The sequence below is a fragment of the Aythya marila genome (genome assembly GCF_965140915.1).
Source record: "Aythya marila genome assembly, chromosome: 1".
Classification (NCBI taxonomy): domain Eukaryota; kingdom Metazoa; phylum Chordata; class Aves; order Anseriformes; family Anatidae; genus Aythya; species Aythya marila.
The window spans coordinates 206518304-206536779 of record NC_139042.1 but is presented as its reverse complement, the minus strand read 5'-3'; the positions used below and the strand labels follow the sequence as shown (position 1 = coordinate 206536779).

General features: G+C 63.3%; 1 protein-coding gene across 1 annotated transcript in view; it reads left to right on the top strand.

Moving 5' to 3' along the window:
- Positions 1-18476, top strand: part of SND1 (staphylococcal nuclease and tudor domain containing 1) — a 108304-nt gene that overhangs the window by 33257 nt on the left and 56571 nt on the right. Inside the window, exon 11 of the mRNA XM_082784756.1 lies at positions 9846-9935. Within this exon, the coding sequence (XP_082640882.1) occupies positions 9846-9935 (90 nt within the window). The remainder of the gene's footprint in view (positions 1-9845; positions 9936-18476) is intronic.

Here is an 18476-nt window from a genome sequence, read left to right as displayed (position 1 = left end):
TATTTTTTTTTGCTGTAGATGTTCAGTTCAAAAGTAGCTTGGTTTGCTGCCTTTAATTGGACCCTGCTAATGAAGCTGGGGCCATTCCTGGGCCTGAGGTGCTCCAAAGCTCACCCGAGGGCTCGCCACCCACCTGGGTGCAGTGGGGACGATTCAGCCCTGGGGCGACCCCCCCAATTCCTGCTGTGGCTGGTGCTGGGAGCCCTGTGGTGTGTGGGTTTGGGGGCTGCTGGTTTTGGGGGCTCCTGGTGTGGGCCAGAGGCTGTGTGGGCAGTGCTCCCCCTATTTTGTACCCGTGTTGTTTCATTCCTCTTCCTCTCCCAGCTCTGGGTCCAGTTGGCCCCTTGTGTGCTCGGCAGTGCCGGGGTGCTGCTCTGCTCTCCTCCTGGAGTCGCTGCTGTAGCAAATGGAGAAATTCTGAATCTCTCCCCAAATTTGTACACAGCTTCTGGGGCACCAGGGAGGAGCGTGGACACCCCCGGGGTGCCCAGCACGGAGAGGGGAGCAGCCGTGGGGAAGCTTTGGGATGGGGCTTCCCGGCTGCAGCGCCCACCCCGCTGCCTCCTGCTCTGTGAGCGATGCTCCAGGGCTCCCCAAGCCTCCTGCCTGCCCTCCTGCAGCCCGGGGGATAACGGGCACCCGGGGAGAAGCTTCTCCCTGACCCCCATTAGTTTAGAGGTGCCCTTTTGCCCTGAAGCCTTTGAGTATTATGGAGCTGCCAGAATGGCTGCTTGCGGCTAATCCTCTTAGGGTTGTAACTCTGGCTGTTCTCGTTAACTGAAGGAATATCCACCGAGATGCTTTGATCTTCCCCTCACCTCTCTGAGACCAGCGGGAAAAGAGCCACAGCCGGGGCTGCCTCTGCTCACCAGGCTCATCAGCAGCCGGCTGCTGCGCCAATTCTGCTGCTCTGCGCAGCCCCCTGGGGTCACTGCTGGTGGTGGTGGCACCCCAAAATGCTGGGGTTGGGGGACAGCCACCCCTCCGTGCCGGCACCGTGGGACTCGTGCTGCTGCTCGAGGAGCCGAGCTGGTGCCAGCGCTTTTTAAATCCCATCCCACGGGGGCTCTCGGCGCGCGCTCTCTCCCTTATCGCCGCTTCAAACCCTGCCTCTGCGGCTCAGCCGCGGCCGCCCCGCGGTTATCGCTCCTCTGAAGTGTTCCAGGGCACGTGCCGCCTTGGCACCGAGTGGAGCTGCTCCGAGAGGAGCTGCTTCGCCGGCAATCCAGGCGCCGAGAGCACTTCTCCAGAAGAGCAGGCAGGGCTCAGCGCGAGGTGCTTGAGGAGCTGGAAGCGGCACTCGACGCCGCGCGCCCAGGGACCGGCACCGCTGGCGCAGGCAGGGGACACCGGAGCAAAGCGCCGCTTGTTTCAGGAGGAGCCCCTTGTCCTTGTGTCCCGGCTGCCAGTGCTGCAGGACTGCAGGTGCCTTGGCACCGTGTTCCTGGAGCCACTGCTGCTCCCGGTGCCGTCCCTGCCCGTGGCCGAGGCGCTGGGGCAGCGCTGCTGGTGCTTGTGCTGCCCCCGCGTCCTCACGTGTGCTGTCAAACCCAGCGCACGCCTCCGCGTCCTTGCAGACAAAGCCTCGAGGCAGTGCAGAGCCTCTGGCAGGGAAAAGCCTCTCCCTCCCCGGAGGCTCGGCAGCAGCAGCGTGCTTTTTTTTTTTTCCTCGCTGGCTGCAGTCACCTCTTTAAAAAGCCCCGTGGCCGAGCCCCGGTGTCGGACACGCTTGTACCGGCAGCAGGGAGCGCGGCGCCGTGTCCGCTGTCACCACCTCGCCGTCCCCGCTGATGGATGTGGTGTCGGCACGTCCCCGCCAGCCGAGCGTGCCGGGTTCAGCCGAGGCTGCGCGCGGGGGCGGGAGGGCTGTGGCCGCTGCTGTGCCGCGCTTCTCTCCCCACCTCCCAGCGCTGAGCATGGGGGCACTCGAGGATTTTTTTTCATGCACCCCCCACGCTGCTGCTCCAACTATTTCCCTGCCTGCAGGAGGGAGCCCTGCACCCCGGGGGGGGTCACATCCTGCCCCCCTTGCAGGCGCACCATGACGCACGCCGTGATGCCCTGGGGCGCACCGGGTGCCTGTGGCCGTGCTCCCCTGTGCAAAGCTGAGCCAGCAGCGGGTGCAGGCTCGGGATTTGTGGCTCTGTCATTAGTGCGGCTGATCGCCCTGGGTCGGGGAGCTGCCAGCAGCTTGTGGCCTTGCAGGGGTGCTCTGCCCTGGGGGCTGCCTTGTAGGAACGGCTGGGGTGAGAAGGGGGGCAGCTTGGGGTTCCCTTCGGTCGTGGAGGCACCAGGAGGGCACCTGAGTGCTTCAGGAAAAGAGGAATAGGTCAGAAATGGGGGCGCTGTGCCTGGGCGCGGGGTGCACACAGCTCTGTGTGTTTTTCTTCCTTGACCTTTTTGGGTTTCTGGCACCCACCACATCCACGTCCCATGTCCCACGCGGGGCAGGCAGCTCCGTGCCAGGACGTCGCTGCTCGGGGGTGCAGGTACAAAGAAACCTGCCTGGTTTGCGGCCATCCCAAACCGAGGATGGTGATGCTGCCTGCTCCGTGCCGGGTGGGTTTCCATCGTCCTGGGCTGAGGGATTTGGGCACGGGGAGCCCCAAGCCCTGGAGGGCAGCGAGGAGCCGTGGGCGCTTTGTGTTCAGCTGCCTCCTGTTGCAGGGCGCCATCCTTCGCGGCAGATACGGGCCGCTGCCTTCCTGAAAATAGCCTCTAATTGGCTGCTGTGCAGTGTAATGATTTTAATTTGACAAGAGGGCCGTAATTCACTTGCCCTGCTGCGTGTTTAGAGCCACACGTGAGTGGTTTGAGGTGGAGGGGCCGGGGGTGCCGTCCCCCTGCGCTCATGGCCCCGTGCAGGGTGCACATCCCCAGGGCAGTGCAGCTCGGACCTGCTTTCAGAGCACCCCATGCTTCATTTTAAACAAGAAACTGTTTTTTTTTTTTTCCTGGCTTCCTTGGCACAGATCTGCGAGCAGCAGCACGCTGCTATTGATTTCCAGTTTAAAATTCTTCTCTTCCAGGAGTGTGGGCGAGCAGCTGACCCCCTCCCCTTCTCCAGAAACTCCAGCGATGACGCTCGATGCATCGACTTGCTCAATAATAAAACGACTTCCTTGCCGCACACCTTTAATTAAATAAGGCTAATAAGCCTTTTTTTTTCTTTATTTTCCTTTCCTGCATGCCTGATGCCTTTCCCCTGGCAGCCAGGACAGCGAGGGCTGCCTATTGGCATGCGCTGTGCCGTGGGATCGCGGGGGTCTGGTGCTGCGGGGAGGGTGCCCGAGCCAGAAGTGCCGCTCGCCTGGAGCTGTGCTCTGACAGCTCTTCCCAAAACCTCTTTTTCCCCTCGCCTCCTGCAGCTTTTCCAGGGCTTGGCAGCTTTTCTGCAGACAGCACCTTGCACCCAGACCCCGAAATGTCACCACTCGGCGCCCGGCTTTGTGGGATCGGGGAGGACGTGGAAGCCCTCGCCGCGTGCAGACAGCGGGGCAGCTCACGGGCGTGCTGCTGCAGTTCAAGCTCTTGGCTGGAAAAGTGGTTTAAAAAAAGCAATATCTTTATATGTGGCCGTAATTGCTGGATGTTTGATGGTCGTAGAATTTAGTTAGCGTCCTTGCTTTTATATTGATTTTTAATGTTTATTTGCAAAACCTCAAACGTGTGTCCAAGTTCTTGAACGGCTTCCCAGAATGATCTACTGGGCCACTTCCCCTCCGATATGAAATCCCATTTTTACAGGCCAGCAAAACGGTATTTAATGGTGGCTGACAGGGTAGCGTTTAAGGGCGATATGTATTGGACACTTAAACGTTTCTATTATCCGACTCCCGGCACAGATCGTTGCGTTTTAGTTGTTCTGGGAATTGCGGGAGGGTTTGCATTTTTCATCAGCGTCACCAAGACGTGGCCGTGGGGGACACCCAGCCCCTCCTTGGCCAGCACAGTGCCGTGGTGGCTTCTGGCATGGCACGGCGTGGCACGGCATGGCATGGTGTGGCTCCCAGTGTGCCAGTGGCTCCCAGTGCAGCGGTGGCTCCCATTGTTCCAGTGGCTCCTGGTGTGGTGATGGCTCCCAGTGCACTGGTGGTTCCCAGTTCAGCAGCACATCCTGGCCCAGCGGTGGCTCCCAGCACATCACGGCAGGGCTTGGGTTGGGTGTCCTGGATTATCAGGGCCGGGTGTCCCGGATTAGCGTGGCTGCAGCCCCGCGTGTCTCTCCAAGGTCACCGCTTTTTCTTTTCTTTTAAGGCAAATGTTTGCTTTTGTGCAATTCCGTGGAGAGCGGCAGCTGCGTTTGCAGAAGAGGCTTTTAAGCACTTGAGCGCTGCTTCCAGGGCCGGCTTTTCCCCACTCCTCATTAATGCAGCGGCGATGTTTTACCCAAGCCCTGGAAATCCTTGGTTAAGTGGCGAGTGGAGGAGCCCTCAGGGAGCTCTTGCTCCCCGCCGGCCACGCTCCGGGCGGGCTGGAGGGCGCAACCCCCGGGATCCCAGGCTGTCACCCCCCTACAAGCAGAGCTCAGGCGTCTTTGCTGGTGAGTCCCGAGCCCTCCTCGTGCGGAGGCTGCGGAGCTGCCATCAGGTCACTTCGTGGCTGATTTTAATTGGAGCTGGCGGGCCGAGCCCCCGCGGCGCTGCGCTGCGGGCCGGGCGCTGCCGGGGCTGTGCCAGGCTTCGCTGCTCGCTCCCGACAGCCCCGTCCTCGCTCCTCCCCTTCCCAAACGCCGTCTTGGACGGGATTAGGAACTTAACAGCCTGTGCCAGATAGACACTTAAACAAGCAATAAATTTGGAGTTCGTTAGTGAGGATTAATTGGTGTTTGCACAGGGCTTTGCCTGTGCAAAGCAGCAGCTAGGAGCCAGAGCAGTGTTATTTGCTTTGAAGCTTCGCTGTGACCTTGTTGGAGTTCAGGAGCGGCCCGCGGTGCACATCCTGCTGCTGGCAGCTTTCTGCATGGCTCTGCTGGCGTCCCTGTGCATCCCGACCCCCACAACCCATCACATCCCACTGCCTGCATCCCTTTGCATCCCACCACCCGCATCCCATCACGTCCCACTGCCCACATCCCCTTTGCCATCCTCTTTTGCAGAGGCGCGTGGACGGCAGCCGCCCGTGCGCTGAGCCAAGGGTGCCCTGGGCCACCCGGGAGCCTCCAAGGTGGATGTCCTGGAGCTGCTTGGATGGAGCCAGGGAGCAGCAGGCAGCCGCTGGCTTTGCAGGGAGGAGCGGGTGGGTTTGGGTGTGCGGGGGCTTGGCTCCGGCTCCTCCTCACCTCAGGGTTCCTGACTCCTTTCCACTTAGGGGAGCGGAGAGCAGGGAGGTGACCCCTGGGGCACGCAGCGCTCCCAGGGCTCTCCTGAGCCCTGCAAAGTCACTGCCCCTGAGCAGCTGCCCTGGGATTTTGGCTGTACTGGTGGCTCTCTTGTACTGTGCCACAGGCATCTCCCACGAGATGCTTCAAGTCACCAGCGCCCAGAGAGGCGCAGGGCGCCGCACGCCGCCGCAGCCGGCCCTTTATTCTGTGGGCAGCACACGGCTCCGTCTGGGCCACCGCTCCGCTTGAAAAAGAATCAATATTTGGCAGCGGGCAGCAATCAGTAAATGGAAGCTGGCTTTGCGCGCCGCGTTTGTTAGGATGTAATTGGGAAGGGGTGGAGGGGGAGGTCAGCAGCAGCTCCTGCGCGCTCCTCACCGCCCGCGAGCGGCCGCGGCTGCGCGGGCGCGCGGCTCCTCGCTGCCCCTCGCTGTCCCTGCGTGCCCCTGGCTGTCCCTCGGTGCCCCTCGGTGTCCCTGGGTGTCCCTTGGTGTCTCTCAGTGCCCCAGGACCGAGACAAGCCCTCGAGCCCTCCCGCTGCACAGCCCGATGTGCCGGGATGCGGGTGGGAGGCACGGCGGAGCAGCATCCCCGCAGCATCCCCCGCCTGGCTCCCCGGCCCCTGGTGCTGTCTCCCCGTCCCCACGCGGTGATTTTTCAGCGGGGCGATGGCTGCTGCTGCCTTCTGCTGCTCTGCAGCGCTGGGCTGTGAAATGAGGACTCAGTCAGCCCTGCTGCTCGGCGGGGAGCAGCCCGGCCCCGCTGCGAGGGGACGAGGCCGGCTTTGTGCTGCCGGGGATGCCCGGGGGCTGTTTGGAGAGGAGGGGGGGACACAGCAGCTCCGCGCAGACCCCGCTGCGAGCGCCGTGGGATTCATCACGCGGCTCGACTCCAGCTCTGGCGCGGGGCTGGGAATTTTTCTGGCACCAGGCAAGTGGAGGAAACGCCTCCGTCCCCGGGGAGGGGAGCGGTGTGAATAACGCATCCTGCCGCCGCGTGCTGCGCTCGGGGCTCGGTGCCGGCAGTGCCAGCACTCCTCGTGGCAGGGGCCGTGCTCCCCGTGCAGGGTGGCTGATTTTTCCTCCAGCCACCAGCCAGCCTCTCCAGCAACGTGGCCTTACGATGCCCGTGCCCTCACCTGGCTTTGTACAGGTGGGGGCGAGGAGAAAGCCCCCGCTGTGCTAGAAAAGCTGCTGAGCGCAGCAAAAGCCCCCCTGGGCCATGGTGCAGCGTCCTACATCACGGGTCCATGCCGGCCTCCCCCAGGTGGGCATCGGAGCTCCTTTTGGGAAGAAATCCTGCCTCTGCTGACCCCGTGCCCTGCGAGGTGCGGGTCCTGTCCTCGCTGCACCTGCAAAGGGGTTTTCAGCCTCTGCGTGGAGCAGGGGTGTCCTGCGGGATGGGTTTGGCACTGCTGGCTGCTGTCTGCGGGATGCCCTCGCAGGATCCCACCGTCTCCAGCACCGGTGGCTACGCTGAGCGGCACGGGGAGGGAGCAGGTCCAGCGAGCAGCCTGCGAGCGGTGCCCGGGAGATCATAAACTCCATCAAAGCCTCATTCATTATGGGAGAACGTGGAGCGAAATCGCCGTGGTGGCTTTGTTCGCCTGCTCCCTCTCCCATCTGATTCATTTCCTTCATTTCCTGCTGCTTCTGCCTTATCTCGTTCCTTTCAATTTTCTCCTCCCTTTGCTTCCCCTGGCTGGGCACCAAGGCTGTGCCATGCTGGCTCTGCCCTGGGCTGCTACGGGCACAGGACGGGGCCCCAGCGCCGCCGTCAGGATGGGTTTTTGCTATCCAGGCACCGAGGGAGCCACAGGGGCAGAGGCAGGAGCAGCAGGCGTGGGGCAAGGGGCAGCAGATCCGGGGGCTGATGGATTTGCAGCCTGACCGTGCTCCGGTGAGGGTCCATCGAGGGAGGGCAGCAGCTCGCAGCCCCCATGCCCTGCGGTGTGCACCCCCCAGCTCTGTGCCATGGCTGAGCTCCGGCTGTGCCACGAACAGAACCTGGGCACGGTGTCACCTGCGGGCACGGGGACAACTGGGGACAACTGGTTGTGCTGCGCCAAGCCCTGCTGCTGTATGGGTTCACCAGGTAGCAGCACCCAGCTCCTCCCTTTACCCTGCCTGATGGGTCCCCGTCACGCTGCAGGGAGCTCTTCTTTTAAGGGATGAGACCCTGCCCAGAGCTGGTTGTGGGTTTCCATGCCCAGCAGGAGCCCACCCTGGGGTGCTGGCACTGGTGCTGGCTCCGGCTCCGTGCCGAGGGCCACCTGGCAGCGGTGCAGGCAGCAGTGGGGACATTTGGAGGCACCAGCTGGGGGCTGCTCCACTCCTGGCAGCGTGGCCGTGATCACCCTCGAGCTGGTGGCAGCCAACCCAGCCTCTGTGGTGCTGTGCCGAGCACTGGTGTCGGGTCCAGGAGTCCTGTCAAGCCTCGGGACGGTGGTGCTGGGTGCTCCCCGGGCGCAGCAGCAGGGCTCGGTGGCACTGTGCAGGTGGGAGCAGCGCCTGCCTCCAGCACCAGGGTGCTGCTCCTCGCCTCGTGCTGCAGGCTGGGCGGTGGGCGACGTTCCCAGCACCAACATCCCTCGCTTTCAGCTGCTGCTGAATCTCTGCCTCGTCTCCATTCCTCGCATCGTGCCCATCCGAGGGAGAGCAGCCCCGGCTCTTCCTTTGGCTGCGGTGCAAACGCGGTGCTCAGCTCGGGGCTCCTCCACCTGCTGCAGCCGTGGGCAGCTCCTCGGGGCTGCACCAAACACTGGCACGGTGCAGCGGCTGCCCCGCTCCCTGCCAGCTCCCGTGGCAGCATGAGTCGTGAGGAGTGGTGGTTTTGTTTTTTTTGCTGTAATTGCGAAACTTCTGGAGCAGGAGAGAGCACCCGCGGCCGCCCTGTGAGTGCTGCAGCTCTCCTCCAAGCCTTCCAACGTTCCCACTGCTGCTGAAATCCCTGGGGAAAGCGCCGTAGACTCGGTGCTTGTGTCGTGGGTGTTGCATTGAGCCGCGGCTGGCTGAGGTCTCAGGCTGAAGGTGCAGTTCGGCAGTCTCTGGGGAGAACCCCTTTTACATGAGGATCATGAAAACCGGCGGCACATTTTGGGTCTGCGAGCTCTCGCTGTGCCTGGAGCCTGTGCGGCGAAGCACAAAGTGTCCGAAATCACAGACACGAGCGGTTTGTCCAAAATCACAGACACAGAGCTTGTCCACAATCACAGACACGAGCAGGGAAGCTCCCGAGGGGGAGCTGCCACCGCGGCCCTCCGGAGACGGAGCCCAGCAGCACGATGGCTTTTAAAGCGAGTTTTTTAAAAGAATGGTGGTGGCACAGCCCGTGGGGGACGAGCCCCTTAGGGCAGTGGGTCTGGGGGCACCGTATCTGGTCCAGGAGCTCATCAGTCCCCAGATCTGGGTTGTTGGGGACACGCAGGGACGTCACCGTGCGCCCACCCTCGCCCTCTCCAGGTGCCCACGTTGGGTGCTCGCGGTGCTGGGGGCAGGAGGGACCCGCAGCCCTCGGGGAACTGCTGGCACCGGGGATTTTTCTGCCATGGGGCAGGTGTGGTGCAAGTCTGGGGGCTTGGAAATCCCATGGTGAACCTAAAAACCGACCCAAAAGCAGCCGCGTGCCGTCCTTTGAGCCCCCTCCAGCAGGTTTTGGGTGCGTTGCACCTCCCTCACCCCCCGCACAACACCCCCAGGTCTGCGAGCGAGATGTTGGCTGCTCACAGCCCAGATCCCAGAGGCACCTCGTGTAGGTTCTCGTGCCTCTTACCTGGTACAGATCCCCGGGTTTGCTGCTGCAGACCCTGATGAGTGGCACGGTGGGGCCGTGCCCTGCAAATAAATCCCCGCAGCGGCTCGGCTCAGCCCTGCCTTCCCCGGCCCTTTTTGCCCCCCGTGGGATGTGCCCGGCCCCGCTGTTGCTGCTCAAATCCCCGCTGCTGTTTCTGCTGGAGAACTGCCCTCGGGCTCAGCCTTTGGAGGGGTTTCATCACCGCGATTTACCCCGAGCCGCCGGTGGGCAGCGAGCAACGGGATGCCCTCCGCATCCCTTCCCTTGGCGTCCTCATCCCGCAAGTGCTATTAATCACGGCCAGTAATGAGCTCCTCTAATGAGCAACTTTTGTGCAGGAAGCTGCGTGAGCAGAGGCCGCGCACCCAGCTTGCCAGCTTTGTTAATTACCGAGCTCTCCTCGTTTCGGGTCCCCCTCTCCTGGGCGGGAGGTGGCGAGCAGGGGAAGGGGCCGCGGCTGTGTGCGGCGTTTGGGGTGTGCTGGGTTTTGGGGTGCTCGTGGTTTCTAAATCAGGGCCGAGGGGTTTTTGGCAGCCCCGTGGCTGCAGCCATGCTCGGCGTGCCCCACTCGGTCCGTGTGACCCCCCCATCTGCTGTCTGCGCCCTCCCAAAGCACCCATGGGTGCTGGGGGTCTATTTGGAAAGGGGAGCGCACCGCGATGCTGCAGCTCCACGGGGGGGTTTTGGGAGCTCCCCGTGACCTCTGTGCCCCTTTCTGCCCCTCCTGCAGGACAAGAACAGGAAGCTGAGGCCCCTCTACGACATCCCCTACATGTTCGAGGCCCGGGAGTTCCTGCGCAAGAAGCTCATCGGGAAGAAGGTACGGAGAGGGGCTGGGGCCGGCGGCGAGGTCCTTGCCCACCCTCGGTGCGGGTGGTGCTGGGGGGCTCCAGTTGACCAGGGGGGGTCGGTGCCATGGTTCTGGGGTCAGCAGGATCGGCTCCACGCAGCAAATTGCTGGGGGCACCCAAAGCTGGAGCATCCTCGTGCCTCAGCCCTGCTGCCTCCCTGGTGCCGTGGCGTGTTCTGGTTATCCAGGAGGGCTGTGTACCTGCAGAATTTCATCTTTTCCTTTGTTTCCCTGGCATATTTTTCGAGGCTGGTTTAGAGCAGTTCGGGGGAATGAAGAATATAATGTGCACTTAACTACTGAAGCACATGCTCAGGATGCAATTTTCAAACGCTCATAAAATGGTCAAATAAAATCAATTTCCTTCATAGCGAGGCTGCTCACTGCTGCTCATTGAGGACTATTTCCATGCCTAATTGCATCTTTCCATTTCAGAGCCCTGTTTATATATTAAAAAAAAAAAAAAAATAGCAGCTTGCGAGACTTTTATAATGGGAAGTCTGTCACTTGCCGTGCTCGAAAGCGGCTGCGAGGATGTTGCTGGGGCTTGTGAAGAGAGCTCAGGTCTCTGAAATGGAAACAGCCTCGTGCCAGCACCTGGAGCAGCAGCAGCAGCAGTGCTTGCACCTTCCTGCCCAGCTGGGGGCTTTTGAGCCCTGCAGGCAGCAGCCTCGTGCTCCTCGGCTGTGGGATGCCCCTGGATGAAGGGCAGGAGCTGTGGTTGCAGGGGGATGCCCTGGTGGGCAAGGACTGGCACCTGTGGGTGCTCTGATGGCCGGGGGAGGCTCCAGCGTGCCCAGAGCCCGGGAGGAGCAGTGCTGGGTGCTTGCTGTGCAGGGCGAGGCGGCGGTGCTGGCTGCAGGGAGGTGGCAGAGCGCCGTGCCGGCACTGCTGAGCCCCGTGCCAAGCTCCAGCCCCTTCTTGCTACCATGCCAAGCCGGTGCCGTGTCCCGGTTCGGCTGGGGTGGAAGAAAATCGTGTCCCTGGCAGCACCGGGTCAGGGCTCCCCCACCCGGCCCTGCTTGGCTGCGTTTTTTCTCCCAAATTCTGCTTGCGAGCCACGTGCCGAAGGGCACCGCCGTGTCCTGGCAGTGCTGGGAAGGAGGAGAAGGAGGAGGAGGAGGAGGAGGAGGAGGAGGAGGAGGAGGAGGAGGAGGAGGAGGAGGAGGAGGAGGAGGAGGAGGAGGAGGGTCCTGCCTTCCTCACAGCCATCAGCACGGGGTTCCACCGGGCGCTGTGCCCGCAGGGGTGGGCGCAGGATCAGTCCCAAGGGAGGCAGGCGGCGGCGCAGCCTCGCTGCGGGAGCCGCGCTCCTCCTGCTGCGCTTGGACCGCTTTCAGCAGCAGAACGAGCAAGGCAGGAGAGCAGCCAAGTGCCAGCAGTTCCCGAAGAGGCTGGTCGGGAGCCAGTGACCCCCCGAAATAGCAGCAGAAAGCCGCTTGGCTGCGGGTGGGGGCAGCCTCCCCCGTGAAAGCCCCCGATCACCTTGCAGCGCGGCGCTGGGGCTCCGGCGCCCCGTTGCCTTTGATGTCGCCTGGTTTGCTTTATAAATATTTCCTTTGTCAGCTCCACGTTTTTCACTTCAGATTAATTTGATGGAGTAAAGTGACGAAAAAAACCCTTTCCGTTAATGATCAAAACAGTCCCTCGAGGTTGGCGGTGCGTTCTGATCTGAAGTGACAGCCCCGCATGCGGTGGCGTGCCCTTGCCTTCTCACGGCTGGCTGTCAGCATCAATCTTTGCGGCAAAATTCCTCCTTTCCCACCCCCTTTTTAATATACTTTTAAACCCCACCCCGGCAGGGAATTAGCGACTTCGGAGAGCTGTCTCCTGCCGGGGAGATCAAACGGGGTGGGCTGGCGCCGCGCTGCGTGCGCTTGCGGCGGAGAGCCCGGGGAGCCCTGCCACCCCAAAGCCACTCACGCGTGGTCCTCGCCCCCCAAACCCCCCGAGCACCCGCCCCAGCTTGGCCCCGGGGCTGAGCACACGCTGTGCCCCCCCTGAACCCACTGCCACCCCTCATGGGGCACGGGGATGGGGATGGGGACACGGGGATGGGGCTCTCCCTGCCCCGCCGTGGCAGGGAGCAGCCGCCCGCCCTCCTGGTGCCTGCTGTTCACCTGGCCCGGCGTGGCAGTGTGACAAGCCCTGGGCAGGATCACCGCTGGCAGCAGCTCCAGAGGAGCACGATCATCCCCTGTGAGGCTGATGAATTGGATATTAGGAATAATTAGGCCAGGAGGAGCTTTCGGGCTGGCTGCCGGTGCTTCACCAGCCGCCGCCTCAGCCGCGAGCAGAGAGCTGCAGGGCTTGGCCCCGGGCTGCCTGTGGGACAAGGGACAGGGATTTGTCCCCCCTGTGGGTGCTGTCCCTGCACTCTGGGGACCCTCCTCGTGGCTTCTGCCCCTGCACGGCCCTGGGGACCCTCCCCGCCGGCGCCGTCCTTGCGCAGCGGTGACCTTGCCTCCTGGGTGCTGTCCCTGCGCGGTGGCAGGTCCGGAGGGCAGCTGTGACACTAGAGGGAGCTGCGCTGTAGGAATTGCAGAGCCGGGTGTCCCCTGTCCCCCCTCAACCCCATCCCACCCCAACGTACCCCATCCCACAGCAAGTGGCACCCTGGTCACCCAGACCCCCGCCGGGTGACCGCTCGCAGCCGCTGTCACCGTCTCCTGCTCTCCGTCCCGCAGCGCGGTCCCTGCGCACCCCCACGAGGTTCCCTTCCCTGCCCGCCCGTTTTGGGGCTCTGCACGGGCTGGGGAGGAATTGGTGCAGGGCCAGGGCTGCCTGGAGCCACTGGAGACGAGCAGGGCTTCGCTCCTGGGTGGCTTCAGGCAGCCTGCAGGGTCCCCTCGCTGTCCCAGGGCTGGGGACAGGCTCCTGTTAGCCAAACCCGAGGGGACACCCGTGCCTCTGGGACCCCTTCCCGGCAGGGTGGGTGTCTGTGGCCAACCTTTGCCTGTCCCCCTCCCAGCATCTGCTTCTGTTCGTGGTCTGACATCCTCCTCCTCTCCCTCCTCTTCCTCCTGCCGGGTGGGAGCAGCAGCAGCATCCCCAGCCTCACCCGGTCCTGCTGCCACCGCTCTGCTCCAAGCTGGTGAGGGTGGCCGTGCCAGATCCTGCCCCCTCTCCCTGCCGGCCCCACGGCCCTCATCCATCTCCCTCAGCCCCCGGTAGAGCCGATGGCTCAGCCGGTGCTGCTCATTTCACCCCCAGAGCTGGGCACCAGCAGCTCCCCATTCCTTTGTGCCTTGCGCTTCCCCACGGGGACAGGCAGCGGCCGCCCGGCTCTGGGGACACCGAGGTTTGCTCGAGCACCTGAAGGTGGAGGGGGCTGACAGCACCCCCCCCCCGCATCCCCCTGCACCCTCAGCCTTGGCGTGGGGAAGATGCAGCGATGGCAAGGCAGCAGGGGCTGGTTGTGGGGTTGGAAGCCCCAAAGCCACCTCTGTGGGGTGCTGGGACCCCTCGGTGGCCGGGGGACGCAGCCGCAGGTGCCTGGCCCTGCCACAGAGCCTGTCCCCAGAGCGGGGACAGCCCTGCAGCCCCCCCCCCCGCACTGTGCTGCCAGGCAGGAGGCAGGGGGGACCCCGCAGAGGGTGTTTCCCAAACCCTGCTCCAGCAGTGGGTTTTGGCACGCTGGTGGGAAGCAAATTAATGCTTCGCTGTTTGACGCCGCTGGGATTATTCCTGGCAGCGCTGAGCGTGGGCAGCGTGGTGGCTCCGCCGTGCTTCCCCTCTCCTCCCCGGGCCGTGGGGGCATTGCTGGGGCATCGCCACGTCCGAGCAGCTGAAATGGGCTGGAGCTGAGCGCCTCGGTGCCCCTCTGCTGCTCACTGCTCCTCCACCGTGTCCAGCCCCTGGCTCCTTGGGGTGCCCCCGTCTCCCCAGCAGCGATGTGTTGCAGCAGTGCAAGTTAACGTGCCTGCCTCGGGCTCTGAGTGGGCAAAAGGAACCCAGAGCAGCGCCTGGGCTGTGCCGTGGCTGATTTGGGGGCTGCGTGTGTGCATTTGGGGCGAGCAGGGGCTTGGGGACCCCTTTGGGATCCCGGGGATGACTGCGGGTCCGGCCGGCACAGCCGGCTTCGGGGCTGTGCACACAGGGCTGCGGGGAGGCTTTGCTCCTGGAGCCCTTATCCCACCTTTGCTCCTGAAAACCCCTTTCCCATCACCTTTTTGGCCCTGTGGCACCTCATTCCCTGGCTTCTGGAGCCCAGCATCACCCTCCAGCTGCTGCATCCCACCGCGGCGCTGCGTCCCCGTGCCGTGGCACGGCGCTGCCGGCCCTGCGGAAGCGCAGGGGCAGAGCAAGAGCTTTTCCCCGGGCCCCTGCAGTAAAAATAAACCGCGGCAATAGCTTCCAGAAATAATTCCCTCTGTCCCCCCCCCTCCCTGCGAAGAAAGCACTGGAGGGAGAAGACGAAGAAATATTGCCGTGGCCGCGGCCGCTTCCTGCGCTCTGAGCCTGTTTGCTTTCGTTTCGGGGAGCACTTATCACGTTAGGAGCGGAGCAGGGCTGCTGGTAACCACATTTGAATTCCCAGGGCCCGGGCGGGGAGGGGGGGGGAGGAGAGAGCGAATCTCATCTATTTTCTCTCCCGCCCTTTCATCAGAGCAGCAGGAAGTTTTGGAAAGCGCCGATTGTCATGGCGCATTGCTTCCCTAACAGACCTCTTTCGCTCTCGCTGTGCTCGGCTGGCCTGATCACAAACCTCGCCTTGGCAGAGAGACGGCGCTCGGGGGCCTGGGGGGACGCGGCCGCGTCCCCCCAGGCCCCCGAGCGCCGTCTCTCTGCCCGTCCTGATGCTCAGCATCACCTCAACCCCGTGCCCTTTCCAAAGGGGGACGCCGCTCGCCGCTCCATCGCCCCACCGGGGACACCGGCACCGAGCTCCCCGAGTGACCCGGCTCGGTGGAATTTGCCCCGTGGGCTGAGATAAATCAGCTCCCGTGGCCGGCGGGCGTTTGGCTGCTGTGACACGATATGGATTTGCTCGGAGCTGGCTCCCGCCGTGGAATAAATCCGTGGTGCGTGTCAGCGAGCGGGGCCGGCTCCCTGCGCGCCGAGCGCTGCCCATCGATCGCAGCGCCGGGCGCGCGCCCCGTTAAGCAGCTTTTGTTAATTACGCCGCCGTGCAGGCAATTGGATGGAGTCTGAATGGGCGCTCTTGGCCCTTTCCTCTAATTAGCTCGGGGGGATTAATCATGTGGACAGCGGGGAGAGATGGCACGAGATAACTCGGTGACAAATACGCCCTGAGCGGGGAGGCGATTCAGTCCCGCGCTGCGGCTGGCAGGGGAGCGGAGGGGTGGCTTTCCACGGGGTGCCCAGCACCCTTGGGTGCCCAAAAGGCTGCAGCCACGGGGATGTGGGGCTCTGCAGTGCGCCAGGGCTCCGGGCATCCCCACTGGGGACCACACACAGTGGGTGCGTGCCCAGAGCCCTGGCATCTCGGACATCTTTCTGCCTGGGTAAAGGTGGCGCGAGGGTGGCCTCCCCTCGCCCTCCCGCCATGTGCCTGTGCCTGGTTATCTGCAAAGCCCCAGATTATTTTTAATGCCTCAGGATTTGTTAGCGATGCGGCTCAGGGCTGGAGCCTCATCAAAGGCTGACAGCGAGCTGATTAAACTCTTCTCTGCCGCGGCAGCCCGCGAGCCGGGGCTGGAGACCCCAGCATACCTGGAAAGCAGCGGCTGCGGGTTTCCCTGCAGGTTTTCCAGGCATCCTCCTTCTGCTTGTGGTCAGAGGCACCTGGCCGCTCCCGGGGCTGCTCCTTTGGGGCTTACCACGAGCAGCACTCCGGGCACGAGCGTGCCAGCGTCCTGCAGACCAGACCTGGGGCTGGGCTCACCGCTGGGAACAACAGAGTGGGGTTGGGAGGGGAAAACCTTTCCTCCTGGGAACGTTGTGCCATGCAAGCCACCAGGCACAACCCCGTGCCAATAACTGTGCCAGGGTGTGGGCACCAGCACTGGAGCCTGCAGGCAGTGCAGCACCATCGCTGCTGCTTCCGAGCACGTGGAGCTGGGGGGGTTCTGCTGTTCAAAGCCTTCTGGAGAGCTGGCGGCTCCCCAGTGCCCAACTTGGGAGGAATCTTCTCCCTCCTGTATTTTACTTGGAATAAACACTGTGTGCAGATGCAAATGAGCAGGGGGAGAGGGCTGGCGGAGTGCTGAGTGCCTGGTGCTGCAGTGGCTGCAATGGCTCCGTGATAACAGGGGCAGGCGAAGACAGCCAGTGCGGGGCCGCCTGTGCTCCCGGCGGCGCGGTGACCAGAAATTTGGGGCCATTTCCTCTCTCTCTGCCTCCCTTTTCTTCCTTCAGACGCTTCCTCAAATGGCTCTGCCGGGCACTTCCATTTGCAGGCTGCAGCCCTGGTTTTTCCCAGCTCGGGCAGGCGCTGCCGTAGCAAGGTCAGTTGTGTCCCGGGGCTGCCGGCGCCGCTCGGCTCAGCTCGGCTGCTTGGGGCTGCAACCCGGGCAGGAGGGAGCACAAAGCCCCTCGGCAAAGCCCCCGAGCTGCTGCAGGCTGCTTTTGGCAACGGCTGGGCTTCTGCAGGCTGGGGGGGTCTCTGTGGTATGGGGCTTGGGGCTTTCCCCAAATGAAATCTGGGCGCAGTGGGCTCTGTGCACGCCTTCGTGATGGGAGGATCCCACACGGAGAGGTGGAGGGGGCTGGCGAGGAGATTTGGGAAGCTGGAAGAGCTGGAGCAGGGCTGCAGACCTTGCCTGTGTGCTGGGGCACATCCGACCTGCTGCCCAGCCCCGTTCTTTCTTTCCTCCCTTACTCCACCAGCAGCTCGTGCTGGTACCGAGCTGCTCCGGGACCTGGCCCTTGGCACATCCGCGGCGTGCCGGTGCCTCTCCGTGGCATCTGTGCTGCTGCTTTCCCCAAAAACGCAGCCTCCTGGGGCAGCCCTGCTCTGTGGGATGCTGCGAGGCTGTGATGGCCTCAATCCCAGTGCCGGGGCAGGTGCCAGGAGCAGGCAGAGGGCACCAGGTCCCCCCCCACAGACGTCCCCCTGTCCCCAGACTGCAGTGACCGAGGGGCAGGGACCCATGCGAGCTGCCTTGGAGCAGCCCAGCAGCTGCAGAGCACTGAAAAGGAAAAGCCAAATGGGGAAAATCAGTGCCCGAGCTCCCCAAAGTGGCACCTTCTGGTGCCGGGAAGGGTGGCACAGGGACAGGGGTGTGCGCATGGCTGCGGTGGCGGTGCCCACGTTTGGAGAGGCAGGGTGGGCTCTGTGCCGTGTTGGTGACATCCCCAGGGGGACCCCGTGCACAAGGGGATCAGTTTGGTCCCAAATCATGGGGACAGGACCTCAGGGGTCCCACATATGGGCACTTGGGGCACAGCAGGGGGTGCACATGGCAGGGGTGGGTGGCAGACCTGACCTGCTCGGCTATAATTACTGCCCAAAACGTCCCCGGATCTCCTGTCCCTTCTTTGTCCCAAACTCACAGGGACTGCAAATATCTTAAGTGTGGGAGACAGAGGGATTTGGCCAACCCCTTTTCAGTGGTTTGTGGGGACAGGACAAGGGACAATGGCCACAAAATGGAGCACGGGAAGTTCTGCATCAACACGTGAAAGAATTTCTTCATGGTGAGGGTGACGGAGCGCTGGGACAGGCTGCCCAGGGAGGCTGTGGGGTCTCCTTCTCTGGAGATATTCAAGATATTTGGTTGCCTCCCTGGGCAGCCTGCTCTAGGGAACCTGCTTTGGCAGGGGGGGTTGGACCCGATGATCTCTGGAGGTCCCTTCCAACCCCTACAATTCTGCCGCATCCTGGGGCCACGTGGCAGGAACTGGGGGACAGGGGCGGGGGGCACATCACAGGGACCCTGTGCTGGGCACCACGTGCTGGGCACCACGTGCTGAGGCCCACACGCCAGGGACCACGTTAGAGGGACCCTATAACAGGGACCATATGCCAGGGACCCCGTGCTGGGTCCCACGTGGCAGTGGTGGCGTGCAGGGGACGTGGTGCTTGGCACCCCGGGCACCTCTGCTCCTCCTGGGGACGTGGTGCTCAGCACCCCAGGCACTGCCATGGGTTTGAGCCCTCCCTGCACGCCCTCCCACACAAGTTTGTTTTGAGTTTTAGGGCCGGGGTCATCTCAGCCACCCTCTCCCCTCACCGTGGTGCCGGGACGGGTGCTGGCACGGCGGGGGTCTCGCCGTTGGGGTGGCCGCAGCCCCCGGTGGTGGCAGGGGACAGGGGCGGGTGACATTGAGCTGCGCCGCGCGGTCTCTGTAGTGCCGTTCTTCCCGGGGCTGGATCTCCTCCAGGGAGGAGAGCTGCCGGAGTGATTTAATTCACACTGACTGCAGCTGACCTTGGAAACCCGCCGATAGACGGCCGCCATCGACACCGGCTCCGGGGGGGGGACACGAGAGCTTGGTGCAGCCCCACGGGCATGAGGGAACCGAGCAGAGCCAGACACCGTGCTGATGGGCCCGGCATCGCCGTGCTGATGGGACAAGAATTGCTGTGCTGATGGGCCAAACGTC